This window comes from Aythya fuligula, chromosome 1 (genome assembly GCF_009819795.1).
Source record: "Aythya fuligula isolate bAytFul2 chromosome 1, bAytFul2.pri, whole genome shotgun sequence".
Classification (NCBI taxonomy): domain Eukaryota; kingdom Metazoa; phylum Chordata; class Aves; order Anseriformes; family Anatidae; genus Aythya; species Aythya fuligula.
This window is the reverse complement of record NC_045559.1, coordinates 60,029,854-60,042,829: the sequence shown is the minus strand read 5'-3', so window position 1 is coordinate 60,042,829 and position 12,976 is coordinate 60,029,854. Positions and strand designations below refer to the sequence as shown.

The 12,976-nt window shown below is 47.9% G+C and overlaps 1 protein-coding gene across 1 annotated transcript; it reads right to left on the bottom strand.

Annotated features, from left to right (window-relative positions):
• Window positions 1-389: 389 nt before the first annotated feature.
• Window positions 390-10,692, bottom strand: SVOPL (SVOP like). Its single transcript, XM_032183142.1, has 11 exons — window positions 10,621-10,692; window positions 10,257-10,381; window positions 8,772-8,835; window positions 7,023-7,148; window positions 6,614-6,742; window positions 5,489-5,562; window positions 3,517-3,722; window positions 3,276-3,387; window positions 2,504-2,585; window positions 911-1,000; window positions 390-536 (listed from the first exon to the last, which is right to left on the bottom strand). Exons 1-11 carry the CDS (start codon window positions 10,690-10,692, stop codon window positions 390-392), a joined length of 1,227 nt encoding a protein of 408 aa, XP_032039033.1.
• Between the last annotated feature and the right edge of the window lie 2,284 nt (window positions 10,693-12,976).

Below are 12,976 nucleotides of genomic sequence, written 5' to 3'. Positions count from 1 at the left end.
TAAAGGGCTGATGTAGCTGGGGCATTTGACTTGAATTTGATGTAGAAGTGGATTTAGTAGTTTCAGGTGTTACTTGTATCTGCTATTATCTCTGCATACAACAGAGGCAGAGCAGAATATGCACAGCAATTTCAAGTTGGGACAAAGAAGTGCTTACACTAATTTAGGTTAACATGCTGCCATGAGGGAGCTGGGGTTAGGACTGGCATTCTTATTTGTTCTTACATGAGAAATGAGCTGAGGCAACTGGGGTAACAGTGCTTTAAGTTGCTATGACAGCACCTTCCTCTGTTTATCTGTCAGTCCTTATTTTGCCTTACGAACCCTCAGAAGAGGTTGGGGTGCTTTCTGGCCAAATCAAAACCTACTAGTTTCTAAATAGCCTTTAGCTATGCAGGAGCTCCTGGAGTGGCAATACAAACCTGCAGTGCCCTGCCCTTGGTCTCAATGGGCAGCGTGAACGCAGAGATTGCACACACAACACACACGGATGAGAAAAGACACAGGGCCCCAAGGAAAGAAGCACTCATAAGAACCTGCAGATAAAAAACCAATAGTTTGATTTTGGGACACGGCAATTAATTAGGAATTAAAGAGTGGACAATGGGTTACAAACACCTGAGAAAGTCAACAGCCAGAAAAACAATCTGTCTTGTGAATCTAAGAGTTTTCAGAGAGCAACAAATTCTCGCAATTTAAGCTCTGTGAAGAGATTAATCCAGATCTACATCTGGCAAAGACCACCAAAATACTCTGCATAAATGTCAGATAAAGAACTAATGAGTTGGAAAAAAACACCACAACCTAGATTGAGTGCATCAGCTTTTTTTGTGAACTTCAGGAGCATGTCAGTGTATTTGATAACAATGTTTGCCTCAAGGTTTACCAACATTATCAGCTATGCTCTTACTTGTGAGATAAATGGTGCCACCATAGCTCCAACACGGCACAATGACCCACTTGTTCCCATCCCCAAGGCTCGCATTGTAGTGGGATAAACCTAAACAAGGCCAGAAAGAAATAGGATTAACATGACAATGTTCTGTGATATGTGTCCCCCTTTTTCTTTTTTTTTCTTTTTTTTTTTCTTTCCTTCAGAGATACCCATTGCAGCCAGATTCATAAGATATGGAAAGCCATATTCTTAAAATATAAAAAGAATTGAAGGTTCCTTTGTGTCTTCTTTGTGCCATTAGAAATCTGACATTTCTTACCCAAAGTAGAGGTTTAGGGTGAGACACACGCCTTTCTTCTAGTTACACTGAGCTGCTCAGGTTAAAGTCACAGACCATAAGCTAGGTGCTAAAGGAAAAAATCAATCTTTATTGCCAGGCCCTGTATTTGAAAACCCCAAAAAAGGATACTGTCTGCAGCCTTCAAGACAGCCTATTTACTTGCATCAACGCCTTTGTTTAGGAGGAGGAGAAAGAAAATGAAATGCTGTTAAGAAACCTCCAGGCTTAGAGGAACATGCTTGGTGTATTTGCTTTTTCATATCTCATATTTTCATAACACCTGTGACAATAAAGCACTTAAGTACGTGCTTTGCTTAACTTTAGTTATATCCCATTAATGTCAACAGATTTTAGCAAGTATTGTCATTTAAGCCTTTGTTTTTGTATTTTATCGATCCAAGCCAGAGGATGTAAGGTAAGTCAGGAAGAGTCCAGGCATGTGGACAGGAAGGGCATTTCTAAATTTGGTTTTGATCCTCAATTACTGTGTGTGTATTGATGGTTTATCATATGGCTAGTCCAGCAATGGGCTTCACATCAACAGCATCTGATTCTGGACTATTAAAGGCTGGTATTTATTCAAGACTGGTGCACGTGTAAATATAGTGTGCTATTAAAAGAAGTACGGCACACTATCAGGCCAACCCAGGCAGCTACGACTATTAGCTTTTTATCACTTTACTCAATCTGAAAGTCGATACATTAAATTTCACACAGTGGTGTTTTTAAATGAAAACAATTTGTAGGTAACCCACAGCACTCACTGCTCCAAAGTTGTATGAAGGAGAAGTTCTCTAAAGGATCAAAATTATTTGTAGACAGGACACAAAAATTCCACTAGGTGATAATATATATATATATATATGTATATATATATATAAATAAAAACTCGATATACTAACTACATCAGTCCCTTAAGTGCTGGCAAAGGTTCCTTTCAGTGGTAGCCTATTGTCTAACTTCAGAGGGATAGGAAGGGGGAAGATGGAGACTTCTGGAAGATGTCCGTACACAACACCCTCAAAAATCACATTTAGTAGTAGCTGACCAACAGGTGGCTCAGTAGGGCATTCCTGTCCCACCTGCTCTTCTCACCTCCAACCAGTTTTCTGATTCCTTCTCTTATCTCATATAAGAAAAGTGTAGTCAGGAAGCAAGACGTACTTAGTTCAAGAACGATAACTTGAATTCGTCAAGAAATATAGCAGCATTCCTGGCAAATGGGCTTTCATGCCCCAGCAGCTTCATGTACTTTCAGAAGGACCCACCTCTGCTGTGTAAATGTAGATGGTGTTGAAGTTTGCTGAAACCAAGGCACGAAGCATGAAGAGAAACCCAGTCATGCCTGCACTAAAGGGGAAGCAGCGTGGAGCAAAGAGTTAGTGTCACTGAACAGTGATCAACAGAGACGCAACCTAATGTATTCTCTGTGATAGGGCTTTTAAAATAAGGAAAAGTTGATTGCTGACAAGTGTAATTGTTTTTCAGTCCATTGGCAGGACGTTTGCTACTTCTATAAAGAAGCTACAAGCAAACATGCTGGCTGTCTCAGGCTAGAGATTAGGCAGAGAAAACTGAAAATAATAACAGTAATAGCAGCAAAGAGGTTGGTACCCAAGTTAATGACTCCTCACAGGGGCTCGTTTACCTTAATGGCTGTTTGCAGCCTCCCAGTCTAGCTTAAAGCAGAGTTTAACTTGCAGCCCCCTGACTTTTAGGAGCTGTTAGGCTCTGCTAGCTTGAGAGGGAACCAGCCTGATAATTACAGCACTCACAAAACTTTTCCCTTGGAGCTCTAAGCTCTTTTTGAAGTGCCTGGCTCTACAAGTTAGAAGAGACTTAACTGCCACAGCTAAAAAATAATAATAAAAAATAATAATAATAATAAAAGAAAAATGAAGAGTGAGTATCCTTTCTCGTGGATGTTGTTCACATCATTTCTATTTCCCCAGCCCGCATGAAAGCAGAATGTTGTACACGTAGGGGAAGTTGCACCCCCCACACACACACACACAACACCCGCATGTTGATGGCAACTACCTGGAGGTGCAGATATTAAGGAGAAGAAAGAAGAGCGCCGTACATCCCATGGTGATACACAGGCTCAGGCGTCTTCCGAGGAAGTTGATGCCGAGGATGTTCACAGGATTTACTAGAGACAGAAAGGAGAAGCGTAAAATGCTAGGTGACCCCACTGGGTGCTCAGTGAGCAGCATGGCACAGTGAGCACGAGCTGGTGGCACAGAGGGCCTGGAAGGGCAGGGAGGGGAGAGGAGGTTACGTGCGATCTCCCCGGCGGTGCTGATGATCATGGTCTGATATGCAGAAGGGCCAAACGGGCGGCAGTGGCAGGGGCTGCGGCTCTCCTCCGAGGCAGGGCCGGGGTCCTCCTCCCCCAGCGGTGCCGTGGAGCCGCAGCTCAGGTCCCGCTCCAGCAGCTCGGCGCTGGCCAAGATGACTCCGTAATAAGCAAAAGCTATGCCAAGCCTGTGGGGATGAATGAGGACATTGACGGGGAAGGTGAGGAAACACTCTGGCACTGAAATGCAGCAGGTTTTGGATGTCGTGGGACTCTCCCTGCACACACCAGCACCGTGGTGCTGCAGGATGGGCACCCCATGAGCATGAGCCCAGTGGTGACACGGGCACCCACCAGCTCAGCGGGCACCCAGTGCATGGCAGAGCGCTGCCACACATCCACACACCTCTCTTCCTCCACCCTAGCTCGTAGCTCTCTGATCGCTTGCTCATTAGTGCTGGGTTTCACTGTGCTGCAGGACACCTGGACTGCCAAGCACCCCGATGAGGGTGAAGCTCACCCCTGCATTTCCACTGCGCCACAGCCACTCTGAGAAAGCAGGGTGCAATGCTGCGTGTGTGTTGTCTTTTCCCCTTCCCATCATTTCTGTGTTACCCCAGGGAAAGGATGTGAAGAAGCCGTGAAGTCTACAGGCTCTCGTTAAGAGATTAATGCCAAGAGCTTGCTGATTTGTAATTGATAAAATCCTGAGGCACTTTCTGACATTAACACTACTGCTCTGCCCAGATGTTCGCAGCCCACATTGCCACCTTCCTGCTCCACTTTTAAATGAAGGAAATGCTCCTACATCTCTCAGCTCCTCCATAAATGCTGGTTGTAGCCTACAGCTTTGCAAAGTATTGCTGCCTCTGGGCAGGAGCTGTGGTGATCCAGCTGGGAACAAGTTGTCCCAATGTCCACCCCAATTGCTGGTCCTTCCAGGCTGGGAGGCAGCGATGTCGTGGTCATGGCAGGGAGCGTGTGCCACTGTAGTCCCTTGTCTTATTCCAGTCTGTATGGGGAGACACTTCTAAACCTCCCCTGCCTGAAGGGTGTCTCTAAATCAGACCCCAGTGCTTGCAGCTCAAATGCAGTAGCTGTCCAAGTGTTTTATTCCTCGTCCTTCCTTCACAGTGATTTTTAAAAGGAGTTTTCATTATCCTGCTGGAGAGACTCACACCGCACCCTGGCTCGCTGTCAAGAACGGGGCACTGGTGGTGGCAGCCTCGCTGTGTCATTATCAAGTAATTCAGCATATGCCTAATCATAAGCAGGCTGAGAAGTAATTTTTCATTATTTTTTTTTATCCTCCCGGCAGTTTCAGAAACAAGCTCCATAATGCAGGCAATGAAATGAGTTGCCTGGGGACATGGGGGATGCTGAGGGCATGAAGGGATGGGGACGCAAACCTGAGAACACGCCGGTGGCTCCTGGGGGAGTAGGAGAGAAAGCAGGATTAAAAACAAAAAGATATTTCATAATACTCACGCAAGTTGAGGGGAAAACATAAAATATTAAAAGCCTGACTTAGCAAGATTTTGGGTCAATGAGTTCCCACGGACCCATTATTTATACATTTCCATTCCAGACAGCACAGCCAATGAAACATATATTACCCATGCATACAGCTACTGGGAACATGGCAAATGAAACTCGTCTGTCTTCAATCTTAATTTTCCCCAGCCAGTGGCAGTCGTACCAGTTAACGAGTTTCTGTTTGAGCACTGTCTCACTGATACGTGGGCTGGCCTGCGAAGCAGTGCATTTGTCCTCCTCTCTGGATGAACAAGCTGGCAACATGAAGTGAAACCAAACTGAGGGCACATGTGGTGTTCATTGTGGGCTGATATGAGTTCTCCTGCTTCTCATTGACTGAGTCACCCTGTCCTGCAAAGCTGATAAGCAAGAGAAGAAGAAAAAAAAAAAAAGAAAGAAAGAAAGAAAAAAAAATTACCATATAATCCATATCTGCAGAGTGGTTCTTAGGTATTTGGGATGGATGAGGTCCTTGAACCTTCCTCTTCTTTCCTGCAAATTAAATAGTAGAAAGATTTGCTTAAAAGCCATCTTTTACACAAGGGCAAGAACTCAGCAGCAGCAGCTGGTGCCCAGGTGCCAGTACCTTTGCCCCAAGAGCACAGTGCCCCACCAGCCCTCTGGAGAGGAAGCCCCTCTTCCAGAGGAAGTCTGCAAAGGATGGAGGGGGGGGAGAAGAGATCACCCTGCAATCCCCCACCTTGGCCCCCACATGCCTGAGAGAACAGGGATAGTTTTGTGGTTGCCTTTATTATTATTGTTGTTGTTGTTATTACTATTATTACTATTGAAGCCCAGGAGGGTGAACAACTAACAAAAACCCTGTGCATGGCCAATGTGGTTCCATTACATAAATTCAATTAAACTACAGCAAAGCTTTAATCCTAATTAATTCCAATACAATACATTTTGCATGAATTGCTGAGGACAATGCTTGGTGCCTGTGGGATTGAATAAGCTGCAAAGAGGTCCAGGGAAGGGACTTAAAAGAGTTGGATAATAACTCTGAGGCCCTGAACATGAGAAGTGATCAGCTCTGGAGCTGCTCAGCCTCTTTAAAGAGGTGGAAATGGTGGCAGCTCCAAAATGTCCTCCCCTGCTCTGCCCCTCTGGCTCCACTTACAGGGACCTGGGATGCTGGGAGCTGGCCCACAAGCAAGGCCAGTGGCTGGGAAAGGCTCTGGGACCTGCAGGTGGGACATTTGTCCCATGGTCATGGCACCTAGGGGGACCCCAAGGAATGGGTCCTGGGTCTCGTGGTGCTGGGGATACTCTGGGATGATCCAGTGGTGGTAGTGTGAGAAATAAATTGTGCTTTTGTGGTGGAAAATTACACTAAGCTTGCATATTCAAAAGTGAATGTGCAGGCATAACAGTGGCATGGAGTATGTTAAGCAGATAAGGGGAAGGTCCCAGTGTCCCAAAATAAGGAGGATAGCTAAGAGAAATAGGACAAGCAATGCAAAATCAGTAAACACAAAAAAATCATGGTGTGCCCTCAGCAACCCGCATGTCCCCAGGCAGCATTGCAGGCTGAGCTTACCTTGGGGGGCTCCTGCAGCACCCCCTCGGGCATTGTCGCCCGGTTTATCTCAGCTATCCTCCTCAGCGTGGCCAGGGCAGCCGCCGTGTTCCCCGTGGACACGTTGTACCGCGCTGACTCAGGGATGAACTGAAAGCAGAGCAGTTGTAGAAAGCCCTCCTGCCCACCTCCTACCAGCCTGTGCTGCCCACAGCCACCCATCCTGCCCACGAGCACTAGAAGTAGGGATTTTCCATGTCACTCTACAGAAATAAGACAGTCCTCATGTCTGGGGTTGGTATTTCTGAATAGTGAGTGACCTGGAGAAGACGTGGTTGGCTGACACAGTGAGGGTGATGTCTCTTGGTGCCTGGGGACACGCCAGGTTGGTGGTCGTGCAGTGGTGAACGGGTAGAGAGGTTCTTCCTACCTTGAACACCAGGATGAGAATGATGCCGGGGATGGAGGCGATTCTGATCAACCACCGCCAGCCGATGGTTGGGTTCACCACTGATGCCAGGCCAATGATTAACAAGGATCCTGCCAACCAGAACACCTTTCCAAGGGAAAAGGAGGGGTTAACATGGCAACGATTAGCTTATTTTCATCCCTTCTGGTCTCATTCCCTGGATAGGTGGGGATCTGTCCTGGGGAGAGCTGCAGTTCAAACTGAGCTATCCTACGGCTGTCAGAGAAGCTGAGTTTGGGTTGAAGGAAAGAGGGAAATAAATTAGCTCTGGATGAAAACAGATAATATGTGCTGTAGCTGCTATTGTACTTAAAGCCTCGTTTGTTTTTCCAGTCGCTTCTCTGCTAACAATCAGGACTGTGAATTTTTCTCATCTGAATCTCCGCAGGGTAGCAGCAGATTTACAAGCACCAAAGGCAAAAGGGTCGAGACTTCCACTGCTGAAAGTTGGTGGGTCTCCAGTGCCAAGTTATACCAGTGGAGAATCTGGCCCCAGACCTGCAAGTACTTTCCTCCCCGCAGTTCACTTGTTGCTGTCAGAAGAAATGTCCCTTTCAGGGGGACCACACAAAGGAGTTCCAGCAGTACAAATAACAAACAAACTCGCAAAAGCCACAGCAAATTCATGAGTAAGCTGTGGGCAGAAATAACATGTTTCTGGGGAGAAATGCAAGATTATTCCTCTTTATAAACCTCTGTGTTTCCGATGACACTTGGGTAATGAAGCCCTGGTATCAAACATAATGAAAAGCAAACTACCCCTGCCACCAAGACTGTGTACCAACCCTTCTGTTCCAACAGCCAGATGAATTCATGGGTTCAGCGAGGCCTTCACAAACCATTTGCACATGCATGAAGCGGTCATTGCAGGAGGCTGAACAAGGAATAACCCCAGTCGTGCTCACTGTGGTTTTGGTCCCACAGGCAGCCACATCCCTTCCAGCACGTCTCTGGCCTAGTTTGGGACTAACTATGCTGGCCCTGCAGGGAGAGGCCCAGCCCAGGACCTCATCTGGGAGCTGCCTCGTTAATCACAGATTATTACCATCGTTCAGACTCAAAGGTTTGTATTTACCCAATGTGAGACCCCCAGCACACACCAATTGGAAATGTTGAGCTGCCCTTGACCATGGAGACCCCTCCTCAGACCATCTCACTTTTGACTTACATCTGCATGAGCTTTTTGCTCACTGTGAACAACAGAGAGAGCTCAGGGCCTCCTGGTGCACCCCAAAGAAAGGTGGGATAAGCACAGGTGAAGCTGTGACCATCCTCTGCCCAATCTAGCACCATGATTACTATTTCATCCTGCTTCTCAGTGGAGAAAACACACACACTCCTGGTGAAGCCCTGTGCTGGCAGTGCTGCCCCGGGCTCTCGAGTGATGGCCCACCAGCACTGACCCCATTACAGCAGGCAATGCTGTAAATACCTATCAGCAAGGTACCCGAAAGGCTGGATGTCAGCTGTCATTCAGTCTCCCCACAATGTTAGGAGCATACAGTTATCTGAAAAGGAATTGCTTTCTTCTGCATGCAGCTGTGGGTGTGCATCCTTAATAATGCTCTTAGCACAGGAGGCAGAAGGCACTTGTTTGGCCCAAGACTAACACAAACAGGCTGGCCTGTCGGAGACCTGGTTTTCAAACAGTAGCAGGACAAATCTCCTGGGACTCTGGATGAGAAGAAAAAGTAACGTACTGGCTCTTACCTGGGATAAGGGCAGCATGTATCCTCGGTACTTGGTAGGTAAAAATTCTGTTTTTATGATAAGCCTAGTGAAAAGGGGAAATAAGGCAGAAAGACAGAGACAGTGAGAATGTCTGCACTAGTCAAATAGCAGTTCAGCCCAGCCAGTATTGAAAGTGGCTGCCTGCAGACAGAGAGACCACCCCACTTCCACCGCTGAGCTCCCGGGGGGAACCTGCTCAACATGCCCTCAGTCAGGAAGGCTCCAGGTTACATGCAGGGAGGTGCCTGGCATAAATCCCCTTCGTGGCCAAAAAGAGAAGGGGAGAGTCCATGTTGGCTCTTTCTGTCATCTCAGCTGTTGAGGTGTTTCATAAAATGTGCAACACCAGCAGCAGAAGGGACTGAAAGCACCTTACCACCCTGGTCCTGCCCTCCATCCTCTGAGGGAGGAAGCCCCAGGAGGCTGGTGGAGGCACGACCTGGGCATGGGGTGTCTCTTTCTGCTGGCAGCACCAGCCTCCCATCCTTCGCTTCAGCAAAGGGCTCTTGGGCCAGTGCAGCCTGCTTTGGGCTGTCCTGCCTGGCAGTGGGTTTGGAAAAAATCATGCATTCCAACCAGCATTCATGGAGACTCAAAGGGAGGTGAGGGAAAGGCTGAGAGAAGTTTGCTGCAGGAAGGGCAATGCTGTACCTTCCACAGCCCCTCGAGTGGAACGGGATCTTTCTTGACTGCCCTGAGTTTCAACCCAGACTTTGAGGAACCATGGAAAAAACTGAAATGTTGCATTTGTCTCCCTGTCAGAGTCAAAAGAAATCACTTATTTTGCCAGGCTTTTAGTGAAGTGGCTGTTAATACTGTGAATTTTTCCTCTCCCCCCCCCCCAAAAAAAAAAAAAAACACCTCCCTGCTTCTGCACCAAAAGGGCAAAAAGTTTCATTTAAGTGGGAAGGTTTTACACCAGTTCAGCAAGAATTTGCTACTCTAAGCAGAATTGTTGTGACTTTTTTACAAGGAAGCAGCCTTTGCTCATCTGTTACCTGTCTAATTGTTTTTGTAACATGTGTGCTTAATAATCCCCCTGTCACTGGTTTAATGCAAACCAGCTGTCCTCTCCGTCCCAGGGCTGAGGAGCCCTTGGGAACTGCAGCTTAGGTAGATGGACAGGGATTCGATGGCATTACAGAACAGCGTTTTGCTTTAAGGCGATGTGGGAATTTGCTCTCCTCTGCACTTCCAGCCCCCTCGGAGGCCCCTTCCTGGCCGTCTCTTCCCGGTCACCGCGCAGCCTCAGCTTATCAGGCTCAGCGCACGAGACACCGGGCGCTGCGCCAAGGTCAGCCAAAATGAGCTGTGGGGCCTTTCTTGCTTTAAACCCAGGAATACAGCCCCTGCGGGCCCCTGGGTGCCTCCTCGGAGGAAGGAAAGCAGAGCCGTGCTCTCGCTTATTCACAAACAGAACCTGGTGTCAGGGTGCTCCTCACAAGGCGCCAAGCACGGCCTTACCCCTGCGCGTGGCCTGACACGCCGCCTCCCACCATGGTCCTCAGGAAGACGAACCAGATGTAGGATGGGGCAAACGAGGTCAGCAGGGAGAAATAGGCTCCCCAGAGGAAGGAGAGCAGCAGGATCTGCAAGGGGCAAAATCAGGGTCACAGAACCAAGCATTCCCAGCCTTCCAGAGAACTTGGGAAGGGCTCGGGTTGATCCGAAGGGTTTTGAGCCCCATGCAACAAACCCCGGGACTCTCATGGGTTCAGTTCCTCAGGGACACTGCACAGCAAAGGGACAAGGGGACAGGTGGTGGCCAGCCCCTCGTGGCTTGTCACAGGGCTGGGAAAGGGCACGAACAGCCCCGGTGCCCACTCACCTTCCAGCGTCCATACCTGTCGGCCAGGAGCCCGAGCGCTATGCTGAAGACCATGTAGCCAAAAAACACCATCTACAGGGAATTGGAAGACAGCTGTGGGGTGATCACTCCCAGCAGCACCAGGCAGCGCTGCTCTCTAAAATGGAGGTGAGCTAAATGCTTTCTAGGCAGGAGGATGAACCAAAGTGCTGGAGCTATGCATAGGGTCAGTCCTCAAGCAAAGGGTGGCAAGGATTTCTGAAGAGTCAGGAACTGGGGGGCTCATTTTGGCTTTACACTTCTGGGCATGGATGTGTGCTTATGACAGATTGCTTCCTGGAATTTTAAAGTTGTGGCCTGTCCCCGAGGGGAGGCCTTGGAATTTATTTGGTCTATTGGGAAATGTATGTTACGAAGCCTGGTGGTGCTGCAGACACTGCCCTTGTGGAGGATGACTTGCATGGGGGAGCACAAGTCACTCACCGTCGTCACTAGAGCCACCTGCCAGTCATGAAGCTGCCACTCGCATCGGATGAGGGGGGACACAACAGCTATTAGCATGATCTCCATGGCTTCAGCCACCTTTGGGAACAAGTGTGCACGGTTAGCAAGAAGGGAAAATGTGAGGAGCCTGTAGGGTGAAGGCCTTCAGCCCCACCTAGCCTGCAGCCACGGCAGTCCCACCATGCTGAAACAGGCCCTGTGAAACTGTGGTGCCTCCACAGAGGTCCCTAACATAAATAAAATAAAATAAAATAAAATAAAATAAAATAAAATAAAATAAAATAAAATAAAATAAAATAAAATAAAATAAAATAAAAAAATTGTTCTGTTGTCTGTTTGCTCCTAGCAGCTGGCTTTAGTTAAGAAATAAGCCATTATTCACTCATAGCTACAGGCCTTCCCGTCTCAGCTGTGGCAATCCTCACAGATACGTCCCCATCACACCTTCACCCCAGCCTGGCCCTGGTTCCCAAACCAGATGTGCTGTTAACCTAGGACCCAGTCAGTTAGTTAATTAGGAGGTTTTCCAGGTGGCCAAGGGTGAGAGGAGGGCAGCCATCCTGTGTCAGACTGTACAGGGTTTGGGTGCCCTGGGGATGGCATGAAAAATGCAGTCAGGAGGCTGAACCTAACCCTCAGGAGGTGGGACAGTGACCCAGGGCAGGGGCAAGGCCAGGATGACCCGGGGCAACCTGTTCTGCTTTGCCTTGAAATAGGCTCAATATCAGTTTCATCCAATGTTGGTTTTGGACAAAGGTGACAAAAAAAGAAATCCTTCTTGAGAAAGTATGTGTGAAAAAAAAAAAGGGGGCTGCAATATGTGTGCATGGTGCTTTCAGTTGTTATTGCACAGTAAGAAAGAAGAGGAGAGCGTTTTTTTGGTAGCGTGCAGTTGGCTGCAGACACCTACCCCGGTGCTTCCCATGATTAGGAAAAGTGCAATGTGGAACCTCCCAAACCCAATGGTTTCCACAGCTTCTTCCACTGTAAATGTCTTCTGCCCTGTAACACCAATGGGGAAGAAAGAGACAAAACAAAACAGAATCATTCGTCAAGTTGTACCTCCTCAGGTCTTTATGAAATATGAACGTTTAATGTGAACTGTACCAGTAGAGAGACTGGAAACACCTAACTTGTCCTGGCATGGGTGTTGTGAGCCAGGGCTGGGGACTGTCCTGCCCCCCCAGCTCTACAATAGTCACAGCTGCTGTAACAGGCACAGCTGGGGCTCTGGGCTTGATATTGTCTCCTAAAGCTTTTTTCCTCATTTTCTTTCAAGAACAAACCAAGCAGCTCAAGACAAGAGCTGGGATGGCTTTATAAACAGAGCTTGCAGGAAGCTTTCAGTGCATGTATACATTTAAGCTCTTATTTAGGTAAAGTCAGAGCTGTACAAATTTTCCTGTCAGGACGTTTATCTTCCAGCTTGGTCAGGTCAAACCCTGAAATGGAACAGAATTTCAGAAGAAAAAAAAATATAATAATTTCATAGAAACCAAGGCAGGCAGCTCTTCCACTGCTGCTGGTGGAAGGCAAGCCTGGCAGCTGTGTTGGGAGAGGAGCAGTATGAAGCTGGTCCCCGTGGCTGCATGTGCAGAGATTGTAGGTAACTGGAGTGACAGAACCCTGCCTCTACCCCACTACACGAGGACCAAAATTTCTAGTCCTGCAAACACAAACCTACCTTTGGGGGGTTCTTGTCCCTCTGTGTGGATTTCCTCCAAGGCAATAGTGTTTACTGCCTCTTTCGGTGCAGTGGCCATCTCAGCTCCTGTTGGGGTCCCAGGTCACTGCCAGAGAAGGTTGGGATTTAACTGTGAAACCTTCAGGTGGTCACAAAGCAACCTTTGCTATCAGCCAGCAAAGCAGCTTC